Source organism: Garra rufa, chromosome 11 (genome assembly GCF_049309525.1).
Source record: "Garra rufa chromosome 11, GarRuf1.0, whole genome shotgun sequence".
In the NCBI taxonomy this organism is placed as follows: Eukaryota; Metazoa; Chordata; class Actinopteri; order Cypriniformes; family Cyprinidae; genus Garra; species Garra rufa.
The window spans coordinates 22,932,435-22,953,861 of NC_133371.1; the positions used below are offsets into that span (position 1 = coordinate 22,932,435).

The 21,427-nt window shown below is 32.6% G+C and overlaps 3 protein-coding genes across 4 annotated transcripts in view; 1 reads left to right on the forward strand and 2 right to left on the reverse strand.

Annotated features, from left to right (window-relative positions):
• Positions 1–4,140, reverse strand: part of snrpa (small nuclear ribonucleoprotein polypeptide A) — a 28,800-nt gene extending 24,660 nt beyond the window's left edge. Inside the window, exons 1-5 of the mRNA XM_073850608.1 lie at positions 4,065–4,140; positions 3,742–3,818; positions 3,479–3,651; positions 1,590–1,760; positions 1,332–1,508 (exon numbers count right to left, since the gene is read on the reverse strand). Coding sequence (XP_073706709.1) covers positions 1,332–1,508; positions 1,590–1,760; positions 3,479–3,651; positions 3,742–3,814 — 594 coding nt within the window. The 5' untranslated portion in view covers positions 3,815–3,818; positions 4,065–4,140. The remainder of the gene's footprint in view (positions 1–1,331; positions 1,509–1,589; positions 1,761–3,478; positions 3,652–3,741; positions 3,819–4,064) is intronic.
• A 374-nt stretch (positions 4,141–4,514) lies between these two features.
• Positions 4,515–10,620, forward strand: actmap (actin maturation protease). 2 transcript variants are annotated; one of them, XM_073850754.1, is made up of 7 exons: positions 4,515–4,607; positions 4,764–4,974; positions 5,060–5,128; positions 7,875–7,999; positions 8,180–8,309; positions 9,828–9,898; positions 9,999–10,620. In XM_073850754.1, exons 2-7 carry the CDS (start codon positions 4,787–4,789, stop codon positions 10,331–10,333), a joined length of 918 nt encoding a protein of 305 aa, XP_073706855.1. In that variant the 5' UTR covers positions 4,515–4,607; positions 4,764–4,786; the 3' UTR covers positions 10,334–10,620. The 2 variants fall into 2 exon arrangements, with proteins under 2 accessions (XP_073706855.1, XP_073706854.1); XM_073850753.1 differs by having other exon boundaries at positions 4,522–4,640.
• Positions 10,621–15,550: 4,930 nt separating this feature from the next.
• Positions 15,551–21,427, reverse strand: part of itpkcb (inositol-trisphosphate 3-kinase Cb) — a 29,054-nt gene continuing 23,177 nt past the window's right edge. The window contains exons 6-7 of the mRNA XM_073850353.1: positions 19,663–19,734; positions 15,551–19,514 (exon numbers count right to left, since the gene is read on the reverse strand). Of these exons, the coding sequence (XP_073706454.1) occupies positions 19,293–19,514; positions 19,663–19,734 (294 nt within the window). The 3' untranslated portion in view covers positions 15,551–19,292. The remainder of the gene's footprint in view (positions 19,515–19,662; positions 19,735–21,427) is intronic.

The following is a 21,427-nucleotide window of genomic DNA, read 5'->3' on the forward strand; positions in this document are numbered from 1 at the left end:
AACAAATTTACAGATAATTTAATCACCCCCTTGTCATCCAAGATGCTCATATCTTTCTTTCGTCAGTGGATTTAAAAAAAAAAAAAAAAACTTGAGGAAAACATTTCAGGATTTCTTTCCATATAGTGGACTTCTATGGTACCCGCCAGTTTGAACTTCCAAAATGCAGTTTAAATTCAGCTTTAAAGGGCTGAATTGAATCTACACGACCCCAAATGAGAAAGAATCTATATATTTTATAGAGTCTTATCTAGCGAAACAATCTGTCATTTTATACACTTTTTTTTTTTTTAAACTTCAAATGCTCATCTTGTCTAGCTCTGCATGAACTCTGTAAATTCCAGTTCAAGATAGTTAGGGTAGGTCGCAAAAAGTAAACATGCAAATAAGATCTTTGCAAAAAAAAAAATTAAAAAAAAAAGGTAAAACAGCAATGTAGGACGATTTTGAATTTGCAGAAGTAAATGAGATGGGAGTTTTTCCACCTACCCAAACTGTCTAACATTTACATTTAAAAAAAAAACTTTTATCCAAAGCGACTTACAAATGAGGACAATCAAAAGCAATCAAAATTAACAAAAGAGCAACGCTATGTAAGTGCTATAACAAGTCTCAGATTAGCTTAATGCAGTATACGTAGCAAGTTTTTTTTTGAATGTATAGTAAATTAAAAGAAAACAGATAGAATATAAAAAGAAGAGAGCAAGCTCTTTTTTTGTGCATCTTGAACTGGAATACACAATTCACAAAGAGCTAGACAAGACGAGCATTTGAGGTTAAAAAGCATATAAATTGTAACTTTCTTTAGAAAATGCCTGATTGTTTTGCAAGATAAAACCGTTCTTCCTTGGCTGGGGTCGTTTAGAGTCCTTTGAAGCAGCATATAAACCACATTTTGGAAGTTCAAACTCATGGGCACCATTGATGCCCACTATATAAACAGAAATCTTTTTTTGTTTTTTTTCCCCTCAAAAAAGTATTTCTTTATGACTGAAGAAAGAAAGACAAGAACATCTTGGATGACAAGGGGGTGAGTAAATTATCTGTACATTCTTCTGGAAGATAACTACTTTAATTTACATTTTTTTAAAAAAACTGCTTTGGAACTTCAATACCATCAAGTTTGTTATATATATATATATATATATATATATATATATATATATATATATATATATATTTTTTATATATATATATATATATATATATATTTATTACACACACACATCATTGTATCATTATTAAATTTGATTAATTGATAACTAATTACATTTTCCATACATTATTAATAATAAAAGGTACACCGTCTTCATTCCAGTTTTACTACATACCTGCTGTGGCATCTGGCCAGGCATTTGTCCTGGCATCATCTGACCTGGAGGCATAGCACCTGGAGGCATCTGCCCGGGTGCCATGCCAGGAGGAGGCATCATACCAGGCGGAGGCATGTAGGGAGGCTGACCAGGCATTGGCATCATGCGAGGTGCTTGGCTCATTGGTGGCATTCCCTGTAGATAACAAATAATGTCTCAAAATAGACCACAATGGAGTCAGAACACAAATTCCCCAAAGATAGCAAATATCCTTACAGGCATGGCTGCAGGTACTCCGGCCATAGCAGCTGTGGCAGCAGAAGCCTTTTTCCCAGCACCTGCTTCAGGGACTTTAGGCTTTTTCTTCTCTTTCTTACGGTCTCGTTCTACATATGTGCCCTTCATTTTCGCAATGATATCAGAGTCCTGTTTTGAATACTGAATACGCTGTGAATAGATTTTAAAAGCATTTTAGTTCAGCTTACAGCATATTGGCTTAGAAACATAGAAGTATTAGCAATCGGAGTGTGTGTGTGTGTGTTTATATAAACTGCTGTTCAGAAGTTTGGGATCAGTAAGATTTTAATGCTTTTTAAAATTAGACTCTTATGCTCATCAAGGCTGCATCTATTTGATCAAAAATACAGAAAAAAAAAAAGTTTAATACTCTTTAAAATATTTGTTTTTTTCCCTTTCAAGCAAAGCTGATAGGAATTTTAATCAGCCATTACACAATTCTTCAGTGTTACATAAAAAAATCCTACAGAAATCATTCTAATATGCTGATTGATACTCCTTTATCATCAATGTGGAAAATCGCGCTGCGGTTCTTAATATTTTTTTGGAACCTGTGATACTTTGAGGATTCTTTAATAAATAAAAAGTTGAAAAGAACAGCATTTATTAAAAACTGATTATTTTTCTAACAAAGTAAGTCTTTATTATCACTAACAAGGTAACAAATCCTTGCTAAATAAAAGCAATTCATTAAAAAATAAAAATCTCAAAGTATCACAGGATCCAAAAAAATATTAAGCAGCTTCTGAAGGATCATGTGACACTGAAGTAATGCTGAAAATTCAGCTTTGATCACAGGAATGTTTTCTTTTAGTGTTTATTACAATAGAAAAGTTATTTTAAATTGTTATAATATTTCACAGTATTTCACAGTTTTTTTAATATTTTTTTTTATGTTTTATATTTCTTACTGATCCCAAACGTTTGACCAGCAGTGAAAAGTTAACCAGTCAAAAGTTTAAGGAAAAACTATTTTGAAATATTTTTACTATTTAAAATTACTATTTTCTATTTGAATACATTTTAAAAAGTAATTTAATTCAGTGATTTCAAAGCTGAATTTTTAGAATCACTTCATTCTAATATTCTGATTTGCTACTCAGAAATAATAATAATAATAATAAAATAGTGAATGTTTATTATGTTGAAAACAGCAGAGCAGAATTTTTTTCAGGGTTTTTTTTTTTTTTTTGATAAAAAGAGTTCAGAAGAACAGCATTTATCTGAAATAGAAATCTTTCGTAAAATTATAAATGTCTTTAACATCACTTTTGATCAAATTAAAGCACCCTTGCTAAATAAAAGTATTCATATTTATAATTTCTTCTTTCAAAAAAAAATTAATAAATAAACAAATTATACAAACTCAAAGCTTTTAAATGGTATAGTGTATGTTACAAAAGCTTCATTTCAGAAAAAGGCTGGTCGTTGGATCTACCTATTCAATGCATCCTGAATTTTTTTTGAACAATTTCAAATATTATTATTATTATTATTATTATTATATTAATAATAATAATAATAATAATAATAATAATAATAATAATAATAATAATAATAATAATAATAACAACAACAACAACAACAACTATTATGTTTCTTGAACAGCAAATCAGCATATTAGAATGATTTAAGGATCATGTGACATCGAAGACTAGAGTAATGATGCTGAAAATGTAGCTTTAATCACAGGAACAAATTACTTTTTTTAAATATATTAAAATAGAAAGCAGTTATTTGAAATAGTAAAACTTTTTTTTTTTTTCCACAATATAACTTTTGCTGTATTTTGGATCAAATAAATGCAGGGTTGATGAGCATAAGAGACTTTTGAACGGCAGTGCATTTATAAAAATCACAGATCTTACCATAGGTTTATCATAAAATGGGAAGCCTTGCATAGAGCGGAGTGCGTTTGAAGCACTGTTGATCTCCTTGAAGATCACAAAGGCCTGACCCCTCATTTTTAGTGTAGGAGAAACAAGGATGTCCAGAATTTGTCCGAACTGGGAGAATATGGCATACAACGACTTCTTCAGTTCTGGTAAAGGAAAAGAAAGAGGAAAGGGTCACAATATGAACATAACACAAAATAATTCCATTAAAAACAAATAAACAAACGGAACCATACCATCTTTTTTGATCTTTTCATTCAAATTGTTGATGTAAATCGTGTGATTCAACCGCATCTCCTGGTTCGCCATGATTCTGGAATGAAAAACAAAGAGAGTTAACCCCATACAGGTTAAATATATAAATATATGTATAAACATATAAATAGCGCTATAAACCTATGAATGACTGACCACCTCGTTGGTTTAAACGGGGGCTAGTGAGCTGCTTAATCTAATCACTAACGTTAATTAAAAACACGTATTTTCAAATAAGCAAAAACCTCATACGAATGTAAACCACATTAATAAAAAAAAATAACAATTAAACAAATTTACTTACAATTATTAAACGCGCTTTTGCCGACTACACACACTTCAATAGAAAACCACAAAACACAAAAAGAACGTGCAGCTTCCGCCTGAAAACCCGCCTATTTAAGAATTCGATTGGACAGATGGTCTCCCGGCAAACCTGCTGATTGGTTGCCTGAGCACACCCGACTACCAAAGCTCGTTCTCATTGGCTATTTTAGAGAAGAGCGGGACATTCTATGAACCGATTGGTGAGATTGTCGTGTTACGCTGTTTTCTGTCCGGCTGTCACGTTGTTCAATAAAAAATATAAATTGCAGCTTTTAATATTGAACAAACGATAGCATGCCTTTTTATGCGTTTAATACAAATATATCGTTATCTCCACATTTTTAAAATATTATTATCTTTTATTTACGTTTTTGTATTTTGCTTCTCAAGACCATGGGAGTAAATGACCTTATTTGGTATTCCCTAAGTAGAGAGCACTACCCAGACTTCAACTGCACTTCACAGCCATTTACTAGTAACGTTAGATAGTAGTGAAATAACTTCTTGGACGCGTATGTAGGTTCGTGTAACTTTGCGAATGCTTATATAAATAGTACGTCTATTCATTGTATCATTGTTTTTGTGTCGTTTTATTGGACACTACATTGTAACGTATGTGACACATGTGTGACAGCATGTAATGTTGTCTATTGTTCTTCATTCATTTACTCCACAGTGTAAAAAGCCTGTTAAAGCAGCATGTCTGTGGAGAATGTTGCAGCACCTCCTCCACCTCCACCTCCACTCCCACCTCCACTTCCACCTCCATCACTGGCTCGCTCAGTGTCCAGCAAGAAGAAGCTTTACCAGGCTTTAGCAGAGGGAAGGGCCCCTGTAGAAGGGGACCATGAAGAGGCTAGAATTATTCTAGGGCAGAGAGAAAGCAGGTGAGTACAAATCACAATTTTATACTTGGAAGATTTTGTTTTGTACAGTCATGGTTGTATAATTTCTCTATATTTCTCCTTGAAGTTTTAGGAAGGATCTGCAGTGGTTGCTGTTTAATAAGTATGTGCCTTCACTTATTCAAGATGGGCCACAGTAAGTTTCCCTAAAAATATTTAGTGGTTGATGTTGATATTTCAGAGTGCAGGGTTGTTGATCTATACAGTTGTGGTCAAAAGTTTACATACACCTTGTAGAATCGGCAAAATCTTAATTGATTTACTGAAATAAGAGGGCATAATTGTGTATGACCCCTCTTATTTTGGCAAATATAATTAACATTTATTTGAATTCATTTTCTTTATTATTATTTGCAATGTTATTATACAATTAGAGGGATAATTTTGTGTAACCCCTTTTATTTTGGTAAAATAATAAACATATTGAACAATTTGCAGATTCCGCAAGGTGCATGTAAACTTTTGAATGTATTATAAAATGTATAATTCTGTATTATATGACATAATATTTACTAAACAAATAATTTGAAAATGAATCAAAAATGGGAAAGCATAGTTTGAACTTGATTTAAAAAACCTGTAAATTAAATATATTAATACTTAAAACTTAGAAAATTATTGATTATGCAATGATATTATAGCATTTTGCACAAATAAAGAGCATTTTTAAAAACTTTAGTTTGACTTGATGTCCTAAAATAACTAAAACTGAAATAAAACTATATTATATTAAAATAATATTTTAAAATGTATTATTATTATTTTAATGTTAATATTATTTCATATTATAAATACAATTATATTAAAAAAGTAATACAAATGACAAAAACACAACAAAATTATTTTCATTTAGTTTGACTTGATGTACTAAAATAACTAAATCTAAAACAAATAAAATTATATTAAAATATGTATTTTTAGGTTTAATATTATTATTATTATTAATATTATTATTATTATTATATTATTTTAATAATGTTTAATATTTAAAATAAAATTATATTTGAAAAAACATTGACAAAAACACACATTTCATTTTCATTTATCGTTTGACTAGATTTATTAAAATAGCTAAATCTAAAACAGAAATAGAATTATAATAATATTATTAAATACTTATAAATACAATTATATTAAAAACATTCAAATGAGAGAACACACAACATTTTGTTTTCATTGAGTTTGACTTGATGTACTAAAATAACTAAATCTAAAACAAATAAAATTATATTAAAATATATTTTTTAGGTTTATTATTATTATTATTATTATATTATTATTTTAATAATGTTTAATATTTAAAATAAAATTATATTTGAAAAAACATTGACAAAAACACACATTTCATTTTCGTTTATGGTTTGACTAGATTTATTAAAATAGCTAAATCTAAAACATAAATAAAAATATAATAATATTATTAAATGCTTATAAATACAATTATATTAAAAACATTCAAATGAGAGAACACACAACATTTTGTTTTCATTTAGTTTGACTTGATTTACTAAAATAACAATCTAAAACTAAACTAAAATATATTATATTAAAATTATATTTTTTAAATGCATTATTATTATTATGTACATAATAAAATATCATATATGATCTTTTTTAAACGAAATGTAATTGTATTATTATTAGGGCTGGGACACGATTAATCGCGATTAATCGCATCCAAAATAAAAGTTTATGTTAACATACTAAATGTGTGTTTACTGTGTATATTTATTATGTATATATAAATACACACACATACATGTAAAGCCTTTAAAAAATACTTATATGTGTGGATAGTTATATTTGTATTTAATTTAGATTATATATAGAATTATAAATATTTTATTTATTTTAATTTAATTTTTATTTTCAGTTTTCTTTAATATACATGTTTGTGTGTGTATTTATACATACATTATATATACACACAGTAAACACACATTTAGTATGTTAACATAAACTTTTATTTTGGATGCGATTAATCGCGATTAATCGTGTCCCAGCCCTAATTATTATTTATTTTAATTATTATTTATAATATTGCTAAATATTAATATTAATAAAAAAAGTAATGCAACTAACAAAAACACATTTTGTTTTCATTTAGTTTGACTTGATGTACTAAAATAACTAAATCTAAAACTAAAATTAAAATAAAATGATATTATATTAAAATTATATATTTAAAATGTCATATTACTATTTATATTATTTATTATTGTTCTTTTAATATTATTTAATATTTATAAGTATTTTTAAGTAATACAGATGACAAAAACACACAACAAAATGTAATTTTCATTCAGTTTGACTTGATGTACTAAAATAACTAATTCTAAAACTGAAATAAAATTATGTTTTACAAACATTATATGTTTTAAATGTAATATTGTTATTATTTATTTATTTATATTATTATTATTGTTTTTGTTGTTTTATTTCAATACTACTTAATATTTACAAATACATTTATATTTTAAAAAAGTAATACAAATGACAAAAACAACAAAATTGCAAAGACTAAACTAAATTTAAAGAACATCTAATAATAATAATAATAATAATAATAATAATAATAGTTTTCAAAATATTAATTAAAAATGATAATAGTATCTCAGTGCTAATAAAATATAAAGCGAAGAACTGAAAAGACCAGTTATTGCTAATTTTACCTTTGCTTTAATTTTCCTTTAATTGTACCTAATTTTATACAGCGAATATGACATAAAAATTCTGGCACTTATCGGCCGAACAGAAAAAAGTATCGGCTTTATACCTGCCTTGACAATATCTTGGTCTATTGCTGTTGTTGTTTTTTAGTCTGTGGCTGCATGTTTGTGCACTGCTAGATGATATTTCATTGCTATTGTATGTGAGTTTAGATGTGGTCTCGTGGCCTTATGGATGGCAACTCATCTTCTGCGGCCTCCTAAGACGGTGATGCTGGAGACACTGGTCCAGATGGCGAAAGACAACGGTTACACTGAACAAGGAGAAATGTTTTCTGGTACTTAGTAAACAACTATATTCAAATGTCACAAATATGTGGACTAAATGTCTTGTTGAAATCAAGCAGTAACATGTTGAAGAAACAGGAACTTGTGTTTGGAAATAGTTTGGCTTTGTACACTCTAAACAGAAGACTACTGAATGCTGCAATGTTTGTGTTTTTTCTGTTTTGAATTAGCTAGTGACATGGCCAAGCTGGCGGAGGAAGTGTGTGGGTGCAAAGTTCAGAGGTTATCAGGAGGCATGATGGGAGAAAACACTGCTGTCATTCTTAAACACCTCACAGGCGGGCAACCTATTCTTGTACCGTATCTTTAATGCTTACATATTTGTTTGTTTCATTAGCTCACTGTTTTCTAAACGTATTTATTGTATGTTACTTTTTCGTATGTTGTTTGTTTGTTTTGTTTACTGTTTTCTGAAATAATGTTTATTTTACTTAGTTATTTATTTTATTTTATTTTACCATTGAGTTTTTGTATTTATTTATTTTTTTATTTCATGTTATTTTATTCCAATTTTATTATTTAATTATTTTCTGTTCACTGTTTTCTGAAATAACGTTTATTTCTTCTTTTTTTTTTTTTACCTCCAGAACTTTTTGTTTTGATCACTGTTTTCTGAAATAATGTATTTTATTTTATTTTATTTTACCACAGAGTCTAATTTAATTTAATTTAATTTAATTTAATTCTACTGTTTTACTTCCAGGCCTCTTTTTTATCACTGTAAAATAAATTTTGTTTTATTTTATTTTATTTTGATTTAATTTTACCACTGAGACTTTATTTTATTTTATTTTATTTTATTAAAAAAAATTACCACTGAGTGTATTTTTATTTAATTTAATTCTGTTATTTTACTTCCAGGCCTCTTTTTTATCCCTGTTTTCTGAAGTAACTTTATATTGTTTTACACTTTTATTGGACTGATTTGATTTTACCAGTGAGGCTTTTTATTATTTTATTTTATTTTATTTATCACTGAGTCTTTTTTGGATCACTGTTTTCTGAAACTTTATTTTTTTGAGTATTTTTTTATTATGATTATTATTATTATTATTATTATTATTATTATTTTCTTTTTTTTATTATTATTTAACCTCCATGGCTCTTTTTGTCGTCTGAAATAATGTTTTTATTTTATTTTATGATTTTTTTTTTACCACAGTCTTTTATTTTTATTTTATTTTATTTTATTTTATTTTTTTAACCTCCAGTCCTCTTTTTGTATTGCTGTTTTCTGAAATAAATGTTTTTTATTTTATTTTATTATTTTAGTTTAATTTATTATTTAATTTATTTAGTTTATAATTTATTGTATTAGATTTTAGATTACCACTGGGTCTTTTATTTTATTTTATTTTACCAATAGTTTTTTATTTAATTTGATTTAATTCTATTATTTTACCTCCAGGCTTCTTTTTTATCACAGTTTTCTGAACGATTTATTTTATTTTATTTTATTATTTGTTTTGATTTGGTTTGATTTTACCACTTTATTTTATTACCTCTATTTTATTACCTCCTGGCCTTTATTTTTCACACTTTTTGTTTGTTTTTTGTTTTTAAATAACTTTTAGTATTTTATTTACTGTTTTTTGTTTGTTTGTTTGTTTTAATCGTTTTTTTCTAAAATAACTTTTATTTTATTTTATATTATTTATCGCTAGACTTCTTAACTACAACTTTGTTTGCAAGTGCTAACATAATCAGCTAAATCATGAGATAAAGACACATATTAATATTCATGTGCATATTACAGTCTTTAGTGAATCACATCTATTCAGACAGATTGCAGTTGTGTTCCTGACAGCTCTGGCACAGATACGATGAGGATTTTAATCATGAGCCCTGTCTACGCAATGGCCACAAAGCGCACTGGGCAGTCATCTCAGGTGAGACCAAACAATAAACAAACTCAATAAGCTGATAATTATATCACAAAGTTATACGTCAAACCAATACTTAAATCTAATAATTTCTGTCTCTATCCAGGTATATTATTAGGCCTAAGACAGGGGTGCTTGGACAGCGAACACTTCCCCCCTGACATCACCCTTCCCTGGCTACATCTCTCTCAGAATGAAGCTTCTGTCTCTTGGCCGACCGATGACATTAAAGAAATGTTTGTTCTGGCTAAGCAGGGGAAGAGTCTACGGTACCAGCTATGGAAGTTTGAGTTGGTTACACAGAGCAACAATCAACTCAAAGAGATGGACCCTCAGAGAGCCAGCGATGGGACGCGTTACGTACTTCCTCCAGGCGGCGTACAGGATGGTCTGTCAGGACAAGTGCTGCTGCTCCACACCAACACACAGATCAAGAGCTGATCAAGAACACCAAAGACTCCTCTACAGGCGGTATGAGATTTTTCAGGACTTGGTTGCACACCTGTATTTTCAGGCTTCATCCACTAGGTGTCCTTATAGTTCAAATGTTTCTAAAGGTGCTAAGCAAAATGCTAAAAGTTACTTTTAAAAGAAACTGACGCAGCTTACATTAGATAGGATATTAGGATTTCACAATGAAGAATGGTTGCAGAGATGGATTCTTTCACAAGCTTGTGAAATAGATTTCAAAAAATAAACTGCAAGGTTTTCTCATCTTGTGGTTCAAACCCTTCTCTTTTCTAATTGTGGTGTCTGCTAGCTCTCGGGTTTGTGAAACAGTTGTATTGTATTTAACGGCTTTTAGATTTAGTTAACGGTTTTGTTGACGTCTGAACCGGTATGAGGTAATTCTCCAGACTAATCTGACCATTCGGTTCGGTTCAGGACAAACAATCTGAATGGAGGATGTAAGTCAAAAGTCATTAAGTGATGACCCTCAGTAAGAGTACAAAGTGTTTAGCTGTTTTGATGTCATCCAGCGGTTTCAGAACTCTTCTGTTGTGCAACTTGAGGAAGAACTTCTCTCCGCACAGGAAATTATGACAGAGGAAAACATCACTTGGCAGGAATAGAACATTAACCGCAATAAAGTGAGCAGTATCCTTGTAATCCAAATAAATTCCAAAACTTCCTCTTTACTCACAAGAATGTTCTGTTCCATATAATGTATTTATTTTGGGGATTTTTTTTTGTTTTTGAAAGAGGTATCTGTGGCCGCAGAACATCACTAGTTTCTCACACATTTCTCTTACGTAGTTTGGTAACTGTATGTTTTCTGTTCTGTTTTCAGTCAGGTTTAGAACAGGACTCTGGTCTGGCCATTTCATTATTTCAATGTTTCTACCTTCAAGGAACTGCTTTACCCATTTCGTGGTGTGACAGCCCTGCTGAAAAAAACAGCTAAAACCAGCCTGGGTTTATATATATATATATACACACACAGTGTTGGGGAAAGTTTCTTTTTAAAGTAATGCATTACAATATTGAGTTACTCCCTAAAAAAGTAACTAATTACGTTAGTTACTTTTTATGGAAAGTAATGCGTTACATTAGTAGGGCTGTCCCCGAATAGTCGAAGATTCGATGCATCGATATGCGGAGCCTGATTCGACCACCGATCTCACAGTCGAATCTTCGCGGGTGAAACGAGCATCATACCATTTTGGCAATATGGGGGAGCTCAATGTCAAATTGCACACAGAACTACTGATTTTGTACGGTTATATTAAGCTATATACAGCCTTTGATTATGATAATGCAGTAAAAACAAAAGTGAAAAGAAAGAAGCGTTCAATAAATAGGTAATAAATAATAAATTTGGAGGAGCCTTTTTTGAATGGTTTTCTGTTGGCACTGGCAGTGAGCGTTCTGCGCTCTGTTTATGCGCCCCCGCGGTGCCTCGCGTTTTCGCCGCCTGCTGCGCCTCGCGTTTTTGCAGGAGCGCTCTGAGCGCCTGAAGTTCAAAAAAAAAAAAAAATAAAAAAAAATAAATCAACTCTGAGCGGAAAAACGACCAACGTCATTCACGTTCTTTTCCATTGTCCAATCGAATGAATGGAGACGCGGGTCTTCTGTTGTGATGGCGAAAGTTTACCGTCGCTTAAAAAGTCCGCAGACTGCAAGAAATGGAGGAGAAACATTTGGTGTCTATCGTGGGTAATCAGGAGCTGTATTATTTAGGGTTTCTGCTAATATGACAGTTTACTTAACAGCAAAAAACTAAGATTTTAGAGCGTTCGCGCTATGATCCTTTGATTTGACTGACAGGACAGCTGTTTTGGTCGTTGCTTAGCAAAAAAGGCAGTGCTGTGCGCCTCGCGTTTTTAGAACTAAAAGACGCGTTCTGTGTTTTTATTTAAACCTAAATAAGTTCGTCTGTCAGTTGGAAGGCAGTTTTGGTCGCTTTATTAAAAGTTGTTGCTGTGTGCAGTGTGTAAAATAAAATAAAAATTGTTTTACCCTCCTGCTGACTATAATGTCGTGTATCTTTCAACCCATTCACACACACACATAGGCCTAGATGATTCGACTATCGGTCGACTATAGAAAGATTCGAAAATTCTGATTCGACTATGAAAATTCATAGTCGGGGACAGCCCTATACATTAGCCTGGAAAAATCCAGACCCTGATCTATTAAGATTAAGGGTCTGGGATTGAGCAATGAAAACTGCCTAACTCGAGGGGCGGCACCAAGCATGCATTTGAAACTCTAACTGCACGCAATTGGATAACGCCACGACCAATCACAACAATACACGCTTAGCTACCAGCAGAGCTAAATGATGTTTCATTAACAAAGTTCGGGAGAAGCGCGTCAGATACTTAGCGTAAACATCACAAGTCAATCAGCGCCATAGGTTTAAATACAGCTGACTCACCTCAATTCACTCGATGGTTTATAAGTAAACCCCCACCACCCCATCTCATCACTCCGAGTTCTCGCTACTCCTATTGGGGGGTAACGTACTCTGGGTTCGGGCCACTCCCGAGCTCGGAGCCCTTCACCGGACAGCACGCCAAACATGCACTACTATTCTCCGGCTAATTATATGTAAGCGTGAACTCGTGAACTGATTAAACTCTTGCCGTATCCAGTCGGCAAAACAGCAAAAACGTCCTTCTTGCAAAGGAACGATTCGAGTTTTCGGTTTTCTGTTCCTCTTTTATATGGAAAGCCAAGTCTAACTCGTTCATTGTAGCGGCCAAAGCCGTTTCAAACAACTTGTTGTTCATCTGTAGCGACAGCGATCTTTCAAAGTTTACTACATGATTCGGACGTCGCAGCGCTGTCATCATCAGCTTAGCTCGCCTCTGGCCCGCCTACATCAGATACACCGATTTGATTGGTTCCCACATCTGCTTACGTAATGCAGTAACCTGCATCATTGCTCGATGCCAGAGTGTCTTGCAGAGACAATTCAGATTGTGCTCTCGCGAGACCTCTGGATTTCCAGGGTAGCGTTACATTACTTTTGCGTTACTTTTTAAATCTGGCCGGGGCTTGCTTGTTTGTTTTTTTTAATATAAAAACTTCTATTTTTGGCAAATGTAAAAGCCTTTTGACACCAAAAGCCTCTGACTTAGAGAAAAGTTAATTTACAGCAATAGAAAAAAGAAAACAAATGTTAGATTATCTTGACTAATTTTTATATACATATATATATATATACAGTCAAGCATGAAATTATTTATACCCATGGCAAATTCTGACTTAAAGTTACTTTTATTCAACCAGCAAGTTTTTTTTTTTTTTTGGATTAGAAATGACACAGACATCTCCCAGAAGATAATAAGACGATGTACAAGAGGCATCATTGTGGAAAAAATTATTACTCATCTTTTATTTACATTTGAACAAAAAGTGGCATGTCCAAAATTATTCATACCCTTCTCAATAATCAATAGAAAAGCCTTTATTGGCTATTACAGCAATCAAACACTTCCTATAATTGCTGAGCAGCTTTTTGCATGTCTCCACTGGTATTTTTGCCAGTTCGTCTTTAGCGATGAGCTCCAACTCTTTCAGGTTGGAGGGTCTCCTTGCCATCACCCTGATCTTTAGCTCCCTCCACAGATTCTCAATTGGATTTAAGTCAGGACTCTGGCTGGGCCACTGCAAAACATTTATGTTTTTGTCTGCTGACCATTTCTTCACCACTTTTGGTGTGTGTTTTGGGTCAGTGTTGTGCTGAAATGTCCACTGGTGCCCAAGGCCAAGTTTCTCTGCAGACTGCCTGATGTTGTTGTTAAGAATTTTGATGTAAATCAAAACATTAGGTTCCCACCACCGTGTTTGACAGTCTACATCATTGTGGCCAAACAATTAATTGTTTGTTTCATCTGACCATAAAACAGAAGACCAGAAGTCTTCTTCTTTGTCCAGAGGAGCATTTGCAAAGGCCAAGCGGGCTTTTGTGTGCCTTATCTGGAGAAGTGGTGTCCTCCCTGGTCTGCGTCCGTGGAACCCAGCGGTGTGCAGTGTCTGTTGGACTGTCTGCCTTGAGATGTTGCCACCAGCAGAGCCCAGATTCATCAGGATGGCCTTGGTGGTGATCCTTGGATTCTTTTTTACCTCTCTCACTATCCTCCTGGCCAGCACAGGTGTCACTTTTGGCTTCCGACCATGTCCTCTGAGATTTTTCACAGTGCGGAACGTCTTGTATTTTTTAATAATACTTTGCACTGTAGCCACTGGAACTTCACTGACTTGTGCGCAGGTCCTCGGTGAGCTCCTTTGTCTTAGCCATGACTGTCCACAAACCAACAGCAGAGAGCTTCTGTTTTTCACCTGTTGAGTTGATTAAAACAGCTGTTCCCAATGAACCAGGGTAATTAGGATGCTTTAGAACAGCTTGGACTATTTGGAATGGTATAGAACTTTGGATTTTCCATAGACTGTGACAGTTTGCAAAGGGTATCCATCATTTTGGACATGCCACTTTTTGCTCAAATGTAAATAAAAGCTGAGAAATATATTTTTTTTTTTCCACAATGATGCCTCTTGTACATCATCTTATTATCTTTTGGGAGAAGCCTGTGTCATTTCCGGTCCAAAAAAAACTTGCTGGTTGAATAAAAGTAACTTTAAGTCAGAATTTGCCGGGGGTATGAATAATTTCAGGCTTGACCGTATATATATATAAAAATATGAATACAATGATATATGAAACGGTGATTAAAACTGGATGCACTTATTGTACTTCTTTTGGACTGTTGAACACTAGAAGTGTAAGAAAATATTGATACACACGTGTATCGTGATATTTTGGTTGCCGATACTGACGCAGTAACAAAAACATACAAGATTATTGGCATTTGCTTCGTTTTGAGTTTGGTGTCCATTCACTGCCATTATATGACTAACAGACTGCAATGGTTTGAGTTAAAAATCTTTGTTTGTGTTCTACTGAAGAAACAAAGTCACCTACATCTTGGATGCCCTGGGGGTAAGCAGATAAACATCACATTTTCATTTTTGGATGAACTATCCCTTTAAGTTCAGATCAAAATGTTCTGACGTATGTTACAATTGTAAACTTAAATTGTAAAGCAGGGTCTAAAACTATATGAAAGCAAATCAAAGAACATTGAATGTTTTGACAATCATTTCTTTTAGTAATCTGAATCAGGAAGTGAACACGAAAAGCACACTATGTTAAACAATAACAGTTCCAGTTTATTGTATTATATCATTGGCTTTCAAGACAAGGATTTAAGGTCATGTGAGTATAAATGCTCAGCATGTCTCTGTTCCAAACTGTTTTAATCTCAAACGGTACTAAATAATACAACTCAAAAAAGGCATCACACCATCCAGTTCTCTTTCCAGTAAAAAACATGTCATCTAAAACATGCAGTCAGCAATTTCAACAATTCAAATGACACACAACACTTTGTATAATCTGTAAACAATGCAGTGGATCTTCAATAGAATGTGAGAGACATTATATTCGCTGTTTCCAGTCAGATGGGAAAATACTGACAGCTGGAATGTTGTTGGAACGCTGACAGACACACCAGCAGACAGTGTGCAGGTCCGCTCAAGACGGAAAATACAATCTCTAAAGCTGAAAGATAAAAAAAAAAGAAAAAAGTGGTAGAACATAACGTTCCGTAAACTAAGAACATCAACAAAAAGTGTCCAGGTGAGGTAATCACTTTAATATCATGGTTGTGATATTGTGCAAGAGGGTTTTATCTTTTTACGAGTATATCTGAAGAAAACATTAAGTGACGATGGAAAATTTTTTGATTATTATTATTTTTATTTTTTTTAGCTGACCACAGCATCTAATTTGAGAACTAATAGATGACATCAGTGGACCTAACACTAACACAATCTCCTCTTGTACACCAAAAGAAAATTTCCACCAGTTTGAGAGATTAACCATCAGATTTGTTCTTCATGCAAATGATATGCTGATATGATCACTATGAAGCTAAACTCCACAGTGCGAAAAGAGCTGTGGTCAGAGGTCATTCAGCTGTGCATACCAACACAAAAACTCAAAACTATTTATTTAATACAAACAAAAAAAATAAATCAGGTTATAGTCGTTGATCCGGATAAATCTGGTTAACCTCTCAAACCTATTCTAAACTTGTATGCATTTGGCTAAACTGGAAACTATGACACTCTCCAAACAGGGCAGTCACTGATAGGCTACCTTAAAAACCAACAAACCAAGTGTGAACAAACTCTTCACTCAGCTTGCGTCTTTGTAACCATAGCTAGTATAAAGAAACACTGCAACTATTTCTCAATAATAATTGAAAAAAAAAAAACAGTCTTGGTGGGGGTTTAACTATCCTTATTGTCTTGGGCGGTTAGTTTATTGCAAAAGAACCTTATTTCTGACTGTTTGGTAGTAAAAACTTCTGCTGTACAGGCCGAACTGTTTCAAAGTCTGCAAAAAATAAAAAAATAACAGGACATATGAGTCATGGAAATATCATACACCACATGTATCATCAAGATTAGAAGACCACAGGAAATTAAAAGAAAAAAAAAAATGTGTCAATCTGCCTGTAGTTTGGCAGTTAGACCGCCTTTCAGAAATAAATGAGGTATGGGTTAGACAGAAATACAACAATTCAAGCAAAACCGAAATTATTGTAATATTAAAAATAATAATAATAATAATTAAATAATCACAATTTTGTATCGCAATTGCAAGCTAATGTCTTGCAATTCTGACTTTTTTTCCTCAGAACTGTGTGATATAAACTCAATTTAGTTTTTTTTTATCTTGCAATTCTGTTTTTCTCGCAATCGCATGATATAAACTCGCAATTCAGACTTTTTTTCTTTTAAACTCTATTGCGAGTTATAAAGTCAGAGTTACATGATATAACTCACAATTGACTTTTTTCCTCAGAATTGCGTGATATAAACTCACAATTGCAAGAAAAAGTCGTAATTGCGAGATTAAAAACTTGCAATTCTTTTTTTTTCCGCAATTGCAAGTTAATATCTCGCAATTCTGACTTTGTTCCTCAGAACTGTGTGATATAAACTCAATTGTGAGTTATAAAGTCAGAATTCCAGGAAATAAAGTCTGAATTGCTCAGAATTGTTTTTGTTTTTTTCTCAAATGCAAGTTTTTATCTCGCAATTCTGACTGTTTTTCTCAGTCGCATGATATAAATTTGCAATTCTGATTATTTCTCAGAATTGCCCTATATAAACTCAATTGCAAGAAATAAAGTCGGAATTCCGATATTAAAAACTTGTGATCCTCTTTTTCTCGCAGAAACAAAGTCTGAATTGCAAAATAAAAACTCTCTATTCTTTTTTTTCGCAAATGCAAGTTTTTATCTTGCAATTCTGACTGTTTTTCTCGCAATTCCATAATATGAACTCGCAATTCTGACTTTTTTTTCTCAGAATTGCCCTATATAAACTCTCAATTGAGTTATAAAGTCAGAGTTGTGTGATATAAACTCGCAATTGACTTTTATCCTCAGAACTTTGTGATATAAACTCAATTGTGAGTTACAAAGTCAGAATTCCAGGAAACAAAGTCTGAATTGCTCGCATTTTTTTTTTTTTTTTGCAAATGCAAGTTATCTCGCAATTCTGTTTTTCTCACAATCGCATGATATAAACTCACAATTCTGACTTTTTTCTCAGAATTGCCCTATATAACTTATAAATTGAGAGTTATAAAGTCAGAGTTGCGTGATATAAACTCACAATTGCAAGAAATAAAGTCGTAATTGCGAGATAAAAACTTGCGATTCTTTTTTTCTTATAATTGCAAGTTAATATCTTGCAATTCTGACTTTTTTCCTCAGAACTGCATGATATAAACTTAATTGTGAGTTATAAAGTCAGAATTCCAGGAAATAAACACAACTGCAAGAAATAAAGTCTGAACCAGCAATTCTCTTTTTTCGCAAATGCGAGTTATCTCATCTCGCAATTCTGACTGTTTTTCTTACAATCGCATATCAACTCGCAATTGACTTTTTTTTCTCAGAATTGCCCTATATAAACTCTCAATTGCGAGTTATAAAGTCAGAGTTACGTGATATAAACTCACAATTGCAAGAAATAAAGTTGCAAGATATTAACTGGCAATTGTAAGAAAAAAAGAATCACAAAATTTTATCTCGCAATTCTTTTTTTCTTACAATTGCAAGTTAATATCTTGCAATTTTGACTTTTTTTCCTCAGAACTGCGTGATATACACTTAATTGTGAGTTATAAAGTCAGAATTGCAAGAAATAAACACATTCGCAAGAAATAAAGTCTGAACTCGCAATTTATTTTCTTCTCGCAAATGCAAGATTTTATCTCGCAATTCTGACTTTTTTCTCAGAATTGCCCTATATAAACTCTCAATTGCAAGAAATAAAGTCGTAATTGCGAGATAAAAACTTTGTGAGTTATAAAGTCAGAATTGCAAGAAAAAGAACACAATTGCAAGAAATAAAGTGAATTGTAAAAATCTAAAAAAAAGTTAAATTAAATAGCACTATTTACATAACCTTGGAAACCCGAAGAAAAATTTACAAGGAAAAAAAAGAAAAAAAAAAAATCACATGTGCAAAAAGCACATTCCAGTTTGATAGTGTTATCATATTTGTAGGTTTAAAACAAAAAGACAAGTGAATTTAGCATGTATTCTTAAAAGAATAATCAGCCGTGTGCCTTGAAAATGATTTGAATGTTTTTTTCTCATTTGCTCCTCAAGTCTGTGTTCAGTATCAGTGGATTTGCAGGACCACATGTGCAAAAGTCGACTAAATGAGCTTGTGTTTTGTTCGCTCTTTATCTCTCCGACAGCACTAGAGCACACTCATCTCAAGACTAATATCCTGTTGTGTGCCATCCTGCATCAACGTGTCCCTGCACGTGATGCTTCAGGTTCAGTCATGTTCTGTACATCCATCATTGTGAGGGAGCGGTCGTGTTCTGCAGCATGTCTCCGAAGATTTGAATGAGATTGTCCAGACCCCATAGGTACCCATCCTCCCGGTTTCCTTCTGCCCAGGGTGTGCGGTGGTCCAGGGTTTGGGGTGGTGGGAGTGGGACGGTTTTACCAAAGTCAATCATCCATACTCGGGCTAGGCCTGAAGCGTCGTGAACGAAGAGCAAGGAACTTCCAACCACCTGATGAGAAACAGAACAGAAGGTTTCTTAAATGAGGGCAAAGTTTAGAAGTTATGAAACATGAATTCTTGTGTTCCAGAGATGAAAAAAAATAATTTGGCCCGGGCAGGAAGATGATTTCACAATATGGAAAGAACAGATTCCTCACCTCATGTGTCCTGAAGAACTCTGACGTCTCTAGAGCACTGCGTAGCTCCTCCAGCCTCTGCAGATAACTCCTCTGAGGGAAAAACAACAACAACAACAAAAAGTTCAAGACAGCTGTAATTATCCGTTGCCAGTTTCTGGATTACGATTGGTTACCAATTATGCCCCCCCCCCCCCTCCAAAAAAATAAATATGTATATTTAAAAAACAAAAGAATTGCCTTATATAAACTCTTAATTGTGGGTTATAAAGTCAGAATTGCGTGATATAAATTCACAATTGACCGTTTTTCTTCAGAATTGCGTGATATAGGGTGTGTTCACACTTGTCATGTTTGGTTCGATTAAAACAAACTCTGCGATTGCTCTGTTAGTGCCAATCAGGTTGTGAACGTATCACTATGACTTTAGGTTTGGTATCTTACGGTTTGCTGTCAAAAATGCCAGTGTGAATGCTAAGCGGACCAGGACCATATGTATCATTTTGCTTTTTGGTCCGGACCAAATGAACCAAATAAACTGAAATTCAAGTGTGAACACACCCATAAGCTCACGATTGCAAAAAATAAAGCCATAATTGTGAGATAAAAATGTGCAATGCTTTTTTTTTTGTTGCAACTGCAAGTTATTATCTCGCAATTCAAATTTTTTCTCACAATTGCATGATAGAAACTCTCAATTGTGAATTACAAAGTCAGAATTGCAAGATACAATTACAGAGAATAAATTCTGAATTGCGAAATAACTTGCAATTCTTTTTTCTTTTCCTGGAAATACGTTTTTATCTCACAATTCTGACTTTTTCGCCTTGCAATTGTGTAACATAAACTCTCAGTTCTGAGTTATAAAGTCAAAATTAAGAAATAAACTCACAATTGCAGGAAATAAAGTTTGAATTGCGAAAAATACAAATTTGCAACTTTTTTTCCGCAAATTCAAGTTTTTATCTCGCAGTTCTGACTTTTTTCCTCACAACTGCATGATATAAACTCACAATTGCAAGAAATAGTCTAAATTGCAAAGTAAAAACTCGCAAATGCGAGTTACCTTGCTATTCTTGACTTTTTTGCTACTCTTGATTTTTTGAAAATTGCATGATATAAACTCGCAATTCTGACTTTTTTTCTGAACTGCCCTATATACACTCAATTAACTTTTTCCTCAGAATTGTGTGATATAAACTTACAATTTCAAGAAATAAAGTCGTATTTGCGGAAAACTTGCAATTCTTTTTTTCTCACAACTCTTGACACGTTTCTCGCAATTGCAAGTTAATTTAAAACTTTAATTTAAAACTTAAGTCAGAATTGCAAGAAATAAAGTCTGAATTCTGCAATTCTGATACTTTTCTCGCAATTGTGAGTCAATATCTTGTAATTCTGACTTTTTCAGAACTGTGTGATATAAACTCAATTGTGAGTTATAAAAGACAGAATTGCAAGAAATAAACTCACAATTGCAGGAAATAAAGTCTGAATTGCAAAAAACCTTGCCATTCAAGTTGTCTCACAATTTTGACTTTTTTCTAACAATTGCGTGATATAAACTGACAATTGCAAGAAATAAAGTCTAAACAGCAAAATAAAAATTTGCAGTTATCATCTCTCAACTTTTTTTTTCCAAAAATTGCATGATATAAACTGGCAATTCTGACTTTTTTTTTTTTTTTTTAGAATTGCCCTATATGAACTCAATTGTCTTTTTTCCCTCAGAATTGTGACATAAAATTACAATTGAAAGAAAGTCGTAACTGCGAGATAAAAACTT